This window comes from Mandrillus leucophaeus, unplaced genomic scaffold (assembly GCF_000951045.1).
Source record: "Mandrillus leucophaeus isolate KB7577 unplaced genomic scaffold, Mleu.le_1.0 Scaffold30, whole genome shotgun sequence".
In the NCBI taxonomy this organism is placed as follows: Eukaryota; Metazoa; Chordata; class Mammalia; order Primates; family Cercopithecidae; genus Mandrillus; species Mandrillus leucophaeus.
The window spans coordinates 2,329,083-2,338,102 of NW_012103143.1; the positions used below are offsets into that span (position 1 = coordinate 2,329,083).

A 9,020-nucleotide genomic window follows, 5' to 3' on the forward strand; every position below is an offset into this window, starting at 1 on the left:
AGTTTTTTGTATTTTTTTAGTAGAGACGGGGTTTCACCATGTTAGCCAGGATGGTCTCGATCTCCTGACCTCGTGATCCACCTGTCTCGGCCTCCCAAAGTGCTGGGATTACAGGCTTGAGCCACCGCACCCGGCCTCTTTTTTTTTGAGATGGAGTTTCACTTTTGTTGCCCAGGCTGGAGTGCAATGATCTCGGCTCACCGCAATCTCCGCCTCCCAGGTTCAAGCAACTCTCCTGCCTCAGCTTCCCTAGTAGCTGGGATTACAGGCATGTGCCACCACACCCAGCTTACTTTGTATTTTTAGTAGAGATGGGGTTTCTCCATGTTGGTCAGGCTGGTTTTGAACTCCCAACCTCAGGTGATCCACCTGCCTTGGCCTCCCAGAGTGTTAGGATTACAGGCATGAGTCACTGTGCGCGGCCTGTCACCCAGGCTGGAGTGCAGTTGCGTCATCATGGCTCACTGCAGCCTCTACCGTCTAGGCTCAAGCGATCCTCCCATCTCAGCCCCTAAGTAGCTAGGACTGCACGCATGCATCCCCATGCCCAGCTAGTATTTACATTTTTTGTAGAGACGAAGTTTCACTATATTGCCCAGGCTGGTCTCAAACTCTTGGACTCGAGCGATACTCCCGCCTCGGCCTCCCGAGGTGCTGGGATTACAGGCGTGAGCCACGTGGCCTGGGGTATTGTCCTCTTATGGCACCTGACTGTGGTGGGCCCTGGGAAGGAAGGAGCAGAAAAGGGTTATCCTTGGTTTCCTGGATAGGAAGTGAGTGTTGCGGAGGCCCCAGGGCCTGGCTGTGTTTAGGGACAAAGGGAGCTGGGAGCCAGAAGCCGAGAGTTTAAACACCCACTGTCCTTCTCTGCTCCTGCTGCTGCAACCCAACTTAACCAGCCAGGAGCGCCATGAACCGGAGCAGGGTCCCCGTGCACACAGCAGGAGGCTCAGGAATTCTTTTCTGTTCTCCCTTGGGAGCTGGGAGGATCTTACCAGGCAATAAGAGATGGCACTGACCAGCCAGCTATTTTTAAAAATCACTTTATTGTTTAACCATACAACTCACCCACTTAAAAAAGTGTACAATTCAGTGGGTTTTAGTGTATTCACAGATGCGTGCAACCCTCACCCCAGTTAATTTTAGAACATTTTCCTACCCCTAAAAGAAACTCTGCATGAAGCCAGCTGTTTGTAAATTAGCAAAGTTATTTTGCATCCATTAAGTATTTGTTCATGGTACAAAATTCAAAAGGTACAGAAGAGCCTGCAGTCCAAAGAGACCCTGCCCCATGACGCCAAGCAGGACTCCCCCGAGGCATGGCCTCCTGTGGTGTGTTTCTTCTGTGTCCCCCCGGGGTCATCTGTACACATGCAAGCATACAAGACCGTGGACTGTGTTTTCCCAGCCAAAAGATAATTGTAGATTTACGTGCAGTTGTGAGAAATAGCACAGACCATTTATCCTCTGCCTGGTTTCCCCACTGCTGCCATCTTGCATGACTTTCGTGCCTATCGTAAGCAAGATACTGATATGATCCTTTGGCCTTATTCAGATTGACATAAGTGTTTTTGTTTGTTTTTGAGACAGACTCGCTCTGTCGCCCAGTGGGAGTGCAGTGGCACAATCACAGCTCACTACAGCCTCAAACTCCTGGGCTCAAGCGATTCTCCCGCCTCGGCCCCCCAAGTAGCTCAGACGGCAGGAGTGCACCATCATGCCAGGCTAACTTTTAAGTTTTTTGTAGAGGTGAGGCCTCACTATATTGCCTAGGCTGCTCTTGAATTCCTGAGCTAAAGTGATCCTCCAGCCTCAGCCTCCCAAAGTGTTAGGATTACAGGCATGATGAGCCACTGTGCCTGGGCTGACATGTGTGTTTTCGTAAGCCCAAAAGATAGCATCTGAAGAGTCAACATTGAGCCTTGCCTTTTGCTACTAACGATGTGTAAAAGCTGGTGTTCTGAGCATTTTGGAGGCTCCCAGCTGCCGTGTGCACCTTGCCTTAGAACTCTACCGTAACCCATCTCCGCAAGGAGGTGCTGTTGTTTTCCTCATTTTGCAACAAGGAGGCCAAAGAACTGAGCATGAACCACTGGCCTGGGTCGTTCGGTCAGTAGGCCGTGGGGCCAGGCCGTCCAACTCACGACCACCTTCTACTCTGCTGCCCCCGCACCCTGAAGTTTGTTCTGCTTCGAGGGCAGAGCTGTCACATTCTTGGTGACTGAACAGCGCTCCTTGTCAGGCGTGGCTGGGTCCCCACTGGAGGGCATCAGGGTCCCCTCTCCTGCTGCGGTTGAACCTTGGCTATTTCAACCACTCTTGCCAAGTGACCCTCTGAAAGGGACAGTCCATCTTCTCTCAGCAGAGGGCCACACCGGTAAAACTGTCCCTGGCACCGTTTCTCTCCACCAGTCTAATATAGAGTAAAAATGGTATCATGTTGAGATCTTCATTTATATTTGTTTTGTTATGAATGATGTCAAGCATCATTTTATGTGTTTAAGAACCTTTGGGCCTGGCGTGATGGCTCGCAGCAGTAATCTCAGCACTTTGGGAGACTGAGGTGAGTGGATCACTTGAGACCGGGAGTTTGAGACCAGCCTGACCAACATGGAGAAACCCTGTCTCTAGTAAAAATTTAAAAATTAGCCAGGCATGGTGATCCCAGCTACTTGGGAGTCTGAAGCATGAGAATTGCTTGAACATGGGAGGCAGAGGTTGCAGTGAGCTGAGATCGTGCCATTGCACTCCAGCCTGGGTGAGAGAGTGAGACTCTGTCTCAAAAAAAAAAAAAGAACTTTTGTCATTTTATTTTTCTCAGAAGGGTTTGTGCAAAGTCCTTCTTCTATTGGGTTGCTGATACTCTTACTCATTTGTGAGGTCTCTTTAGATACAGATAGACTATGGAAATTGGCCCAGAGCCTGCAATATGTGTTGAAAATATTTGTTTCCCAGTTTTTTGTCTTTTTATTTGGGTTATGGTATGTTTTACCATTTATACCATGCAAGTATCAATCTTGGCTGGCGCTGGTGGCTCACGCCTGTAATCCCAGCACTTTGGGAGGCCGAGGCGGGTGGATCACTTGAGGTCAGGAGTTCGAGACCAGCCTGACCAACGTGGTGAACCCCCATCTCTACTAAAAACAGAGAATTAGCAAGGTGTGGTGTTGCGTGTCTGTAGTCCCAGCTACTTGGGAGGGTGAGGCAGGAGGATTGCTTGAACGCAGGAGATGGAGGTTGTAGTGAGCTGAGATCACACCACTGCATTCCAGCCTGGGTGACAGAGTGAGACTCCGTCTCAAAAAAAAAAAAAAAAAAAAAGGAATTATCAATCTCCTCTTTTATGGTATGTGTGTGTGTATGTATTTATATATATATATATTTTGTTGTTGTTGTTATGCTCAGAAAGACCTTCCCTACTGTGATCATAAAAAACAACTTATTTTCACACTCTCTTTCTTAATGTTCTCCTCCTCTCATTTTACATTCACATCTTTAATTCTTTTGCGGTATAATTAGATTTGATGAGCAAGGCGGGCATCCAGCTTCTTTGCTGATGCCTTCTGGGTGGCGTGAATTAGTTGGGGTCTATCAGGAGGCAGAAACTCTATAAGAATTTGAACAGAGAAAGTTCCGTCTACAGGCTTATTACCAGGGACTGGAATAGCAGGAATTGAACAGTGAGGTGTACAGAGAACTCTAAGAATGCAGGAATAGGCCAGGCGCAGTGGCTCACGCCTGTCATCCCAGCACTTTGGAAGTCCGAGGTGGGTGGATCACCTAAGGTCAGGAGTTCAAGACCAGCCTGGCTAACATGGTGAAACCCCATCTCTACTAAAAATACAAAAAAATTAGCCAAGCGTAGTGACACATGCCTGTAATCCCAGCTACTCAGGAGGCTGAGGCAGGAGAATCACTTGAATCTGGGAGGCGGAGGTTGTAGTGAGCCGAGATCGCGCCATTGCACTTCAGCCTGGGCGACACAGTGAGACTCAGTCAAAACATCAACGACAACGCAGGAATAGCAGAGGAGCCGAGGTGGAGCCTCCCCGCCCCCACCCTGGGCCGAGATCCAGTCCTCATTGAAGAGGGCATGGCCGTGATTCACTGGACATCTGAGACGTTGCCGAGGCACTGCACTGGTGGATCTTGCCAGAAATCTGCCCAGTGCAGATTTGGGCAGAATCTCAAACTGCCTTGGGATGTGGGAGAGAAACCAGGTCTGATCAAGTTCATGGGAAGAGTTGGAAACAGACCCCATAGGCTGGGGCTTGGGTAGCCGCAGGAAGCCCTTTCTGCTGCCTCACTGCCTGCTCTCTGCTTTGAAGCACCGTCCCCAGCGCCCCAGTCTCGTGCCCTCCCGATGTTGGGGTCAAATCCTGAGAAATAGCCAGGCTGGCCTTCTGGGCCAAAAAGGACCCTCCCAGAAAGAGCAGGGCCCAGTGCTGCTTCCTAAAGGGCAGGGGAGGGGCCTGGGCACTCCCCAGAGGCTACTCAGCAGCCATCAGGATGGCCCCAGGAAGCAGGCCTTCTCGAGCCCATTTTATTACTTTATTGTATTATTTCATTTAATTTTAAATTTATTTTTTGAGACACAGTCTCACTGTGTCGCCCAGGCTGGAGTGCAGTGGTGCGATCTCGACCCACTGCAGCCCCTCCCTCCTGGGTTCAAGGGATTCTCCCACCTCAGCCTCCCAAGTAGCTGGGATTACAGGTGCCCGCCACCACGCCTGGCTAATTCTTGCATTTTTAGTAGAGACGAGGTTTCACCATGTTGGCCAGGCTGGTGGTCTCTAACCCCTGACCTCAAGTGATCTGCCTGCCTTGGCCTCCCAAAGTGCTAGGTCGAGCCCATTTTAAAGATGAAGAAACTGAGACTGAGACAGGTAAATTCCTTCCCCGGGGATCCTGCTGCAGCCGGAAGGTGGTAAAACAGGACTTCACCTGGGTCTGTCTGGCGTGAAAGGCTGTGCTCTCGTACTGTCCTAGGGGGCCTGGGAGAATTGAGTCCCTCCGGGCATAACTGACAGTTCCCTTCCCATTACTCCGCAGGAGCTCAGACCTGGCTGTATCCTTTCCAGGATGGCCTTGGAGACCCATCTAAGCCCTGCACCCTTTGGGAAGCTGCATGTTGGGTTGGGGTGCCGTAAGTGGCACTTGTGGAAGGTGCAGACCTGTGTGGGTGTGTGGGCCCGGGGTCCCTTCATCCCTTTGTAGGGTTGGTTGTGTGCTGCCCGGCCCTGGAGGGCAGGTTCACATGGTGAATTTGTCTATTTACTATCTCAGCTTTGGGGCTGGTGCCAGCACAGGCGCTTGTGAAGGGGGTGCCTTTGTCTGGAGTGGGGCCGCGGCCCCTCCCTCAGTGTGGCGACCTCCGTGTGTGGGTCAGGGCTGCAGCAGGGACACAGAGCAGAGCCCCTGAGTGTTTGGAACAAGGGTGTCATTGCAGGAGTTAGACTGTGCGCGATGGAGAGAGGAGGGGCAGGAGGAAAGGTCAGAAGGAGGGTTCCTGGGAAGGTCCCTGAGGAGCCTGGTGAGGTGCTCACTGGTGTGGGGGACACTTAGGGCCTGTGGGGACATCTCCGCCTGCTGGGGCCCAGCCACAAAGGGGACTGACCGAAGTCCCGTCCCTGCCTTCACAGCCCAGCATCTGGTCACAAGGCAGGCACTCGGAAGGGCGCGGGGTTCCTTTTGCCTCTCACCGAGACGACCTTCGGGGCAGGTGGCTGCTGCCTACCCTCCCATCCCCAAGTTTCGCCAGCTGGCCAGAGGAAGGGGTCCTGGGAAGCAGGGGTCCAGAAGCCCTCCCTGCAAGGAAAGCCCAAGAGGTGTGGGAGGAAGGAAGAAAGGCCCAGGCTGGCGAGGCTCTGGGTCACCCTGGCTTGGCTCTCCTCAGATCCTGAACCCGCCGCCCTCCCCAGCCACGGACCCCTCCCTATACAACATGGACATGTTCTACTCTTCAAACATTCCGGCCACCGCGAGACCGTACAGGTAGGATGTCCCCCGCAGCCCTCCATGGCCGTTGGGTTCCCACCAGCCCATGGTGGAGGGGCCTTATCCCCATGCCACTGGTGGGGGGTTCTGGGGTCTAGTGGGCAGGTGCTGGGCCCAGCCCTGCCTCCCTCTGCTCTGCCGACCCTACTAGGCTGCCTCCCCAGATGCACCCAGCGGGGACTGCGTGTTGGGTTCAGAAACCAGTAGAGCCCCGCGTTCTGAGCTGCTCTTCAGCTTGCTCCTGTGGGGGTTACCTTTAAGCCGGGAGATGGCTGTGGAGTCGAGGGGCCGAAAACTTGGGCTCCAGGGTGCAACTGTATGTGTGAGGCCGGCTGTGGAACCCTAGCCATTGAGATGCCCCCTCTTGGTGGCTCGGTCCTCTTAGGACGGGACAAGTCTGTGAAGGCTGCTGCAGCACCCACTGTGGACCCCTAATCGTGTGATGTCACCAGGATGATCCGGGCAGCTCACTTGCCACAGTGGCCTGTTTGAGCCCGGGAAGCCAGCGGGGCTGTTCAGCCAGACACCAGCCCCCGAGCTCCCCATGTTGGGGTCACAGGCCCCACCTCCCTGCTTGGGGAGGGGTAACTGAGAGTGTGGAGAAGTGGGACCCAGGTGTGCTGGTTTCCGCAGGGGCTGGATCAGAGCCTGGAATGGGCAGGGTGAGCCTCCTGACCTTTAACCCAGTGGTGTTAGCCAACAGGGCCCACCTGCCAGCTGCACCAGGCCCCACCCCCAGGGGTGATGGGGTGGGATGGGTTGGGCCTGGGCCAGGCCACCTCAGGGCCACACGTGCCTCTTTGCTTGGGTCCCTGGAGCAGCAGGGCCTCCTGAGTGTGGTGCCGCCTGCCACCTAGTGGCCATTTCCACGAACTCCCAGGCCTGGCTGGGGAGCCAGAACTGCAGCCTCCATTTCCATCCCCCTCTGGGTTCGGCCACCTCCCTGATGCCTCAGTATCATATCAAACTGTCACAGTCTGTCCCAGCAGCCTTACGGACCACTGTCTCCAGAATGGTCACATCCACACTGGGCAGGCCAGTCTCACCAGGCCCCTGTCCCACCTCCTGCCTTTGCTCATGGCGTCCTGCTCTGGGCCCCACCGCGGAGACATCGTCGCTCCCCGCCGCCTGACCTCGCAGTAGCTGGGCCCCAGGAGGGGTAGCCTGCTGCACTTTTCTCAACACGAGGTGTTGGCTGCACCTTCCCACCCACTGCAAGCCCCTCTATGACAGGACGGGGGCTCCTAAACACACCACGGTTCCGAGTCTGGACTCACACAGTGGGATGCAGTGTTTCTGGGCCACAGTTGGGTACAGGCAGCCTCTGGGAGGATGGGAGGTCAGGAGCCATCTCGCGAGTCAGGTTGCTTGAACTCAGGATGGGAGCATTCCAGGCCCACTGGTTGCTGTATTAGCCTGTTCTCACGCTGCTAATAAAGACATACCTGAGACTGGGTAATTATAAAGGAAAGAGGTTTAATGGACTCACAGTTCCACACGGCTGGGGAGGCCTCACAATCATGGTAGAAGGCAAGGAGGAGCAAGTCACATCTTACATGGCCTCAGGGAAGAGAGAGCATGAGAACCAAGTGAAAGGGGTTTCCCCTTATCAAACCATCAAGTCTAGTGAGATTTATTCGCTGACACGAGAACAGTACGAGGGAACCACCCCCGTGATTCAGTGGCCTCCCGCTGGGTCCCTCCCACAACACGTGGGGATTATGGGAGTACAATCCAAGGTGAGGTTTGGGTGGGGACGCAGCCAAACCATATCCCTTGCCAACACTTACAGTAACAATGTTAGGGGAACAGTTGTCCAGTTTCCTGTTTTGTCAGGCACTGTTTCTAGCACTTTCCAGGCAGAATCTCATGTATCTTTCACTTTTGAAATGGGTACTATTTAATCCCTCACTTTTATTAATGAGAAACTAAAGCTCAGAGAGGTCAAGACAGTTCCTGGCCAAGGTCAGCTAGCAGGCTCTGGAGGCCTCGTTCTCCTCAGAGGCAGCCTTGCCAGGGCCCAGGCTTGGCAGGCTGCAGGGCAGGTGCGGGCATGCCCATGGTAGAGGTGGGGCTGTTGAGGGTAAGCTGAGAGCGTAAGTGATGAGCCCCGGCCACACAGCGGGGTGGGTCCAGAGTCAGGCCTGCATTTTCTGGAGCTGGCCAGTGGACAGGCCTTTCCCGTTCACAGCCTCAGGGCTGCTGTGCCCACCAGGACGGATGTGCCTACCAAATCCCAATTCTGTGTGTGTCCCTTTCAGGCCCTACATCATTCGAGGAATGGCGCCTCCCACGACACCCTGCAGCACCGACGTGTGTGACAGTGACTACAGCGCCAGCCGCTGGAAGGCCAGCAAGTACTACCTGGATTTGAACTCGGACTCAGACCCCTACCCGCCCCCACCCACGCCCCACAGCCAGTACATGTCGGCAGAGGACAGCTGCCCGCCCTCGCCCGCCACCGAGAGGAGCTACTTCCACCTCTTCCCGCCCCCTCCATCCCCCTGCACGGACTCATCCTGACCTTGGCCGGGCCACTCCGGCTTCTCTGTGCCCCTGTAAATAGTTTTAAATATGAACAAAGAAAAAAATATATTTTATGATTTAAAAAATAAATATAATTGGGATTTTAAAAACAGGAATGTGAACAGTGATGGGGTGGGCAGGGCTGGGAGAACTTTGTACAGTAGAGAAATATTTATAAACTTAATTTTGTGAAACAGAGCTGCCATTCTTTCGCGCCCTGTGTGCATTTGAGTCGTGTGTCCCCGTGGAGCGAATGCCGATCCCCGGACCACTGTGAGAGTCCTCCCGCACCCGGGCATCCCTCTGGCTGGCTCCCGCAGGGAAAGGCTGGGGCCTCGGGCAGAGGCGGATGTCTCCCCTGGGATGCATCTCTGAGCTGCAGGCCGGGCCAGCTTTATGTTCGTGTGGCCTGTGCCGTCAGAAAGGGCCCCAGGCTTGATCACACTGTGCTTTTTGTCTTCCTCAGGTTCTTAAGTCTTTTTTTTTTTTTTTTTTTT

The 9,020-nt window shown here is 53.9% G+C and overlaps 1 protein-coding gene across 1 annotated transcript in view; it reads left to right on the forward strand.

The window, feature by feature from the left end:
- LRP5 (low density lipoprotein receptor-related protein 5) overlaps positions 1-8,721 on the forward strand; it is a 47,361-nt gene extending 38,640 nt beyond the window's left edge. Inside the window, exons 15-16 of the mRNA XM_011987056.1 lie at positions 5,897-5,994; positions 8,259-8,721. Coding sequence (XP_011842446.1) covers positions 5,897-5,994; positions 8,259-8,520 — 360 coding nt within the window. The 3' untranslated portion in view covers positions 8,521-8,721. The remainder of the gene's footprint in view (positions 1-5,896; positions 5,995-8,258) is intronic.
- The last annotated feature ends 299 nt before the right edge of the window (positions 8,722-9,020 follow it).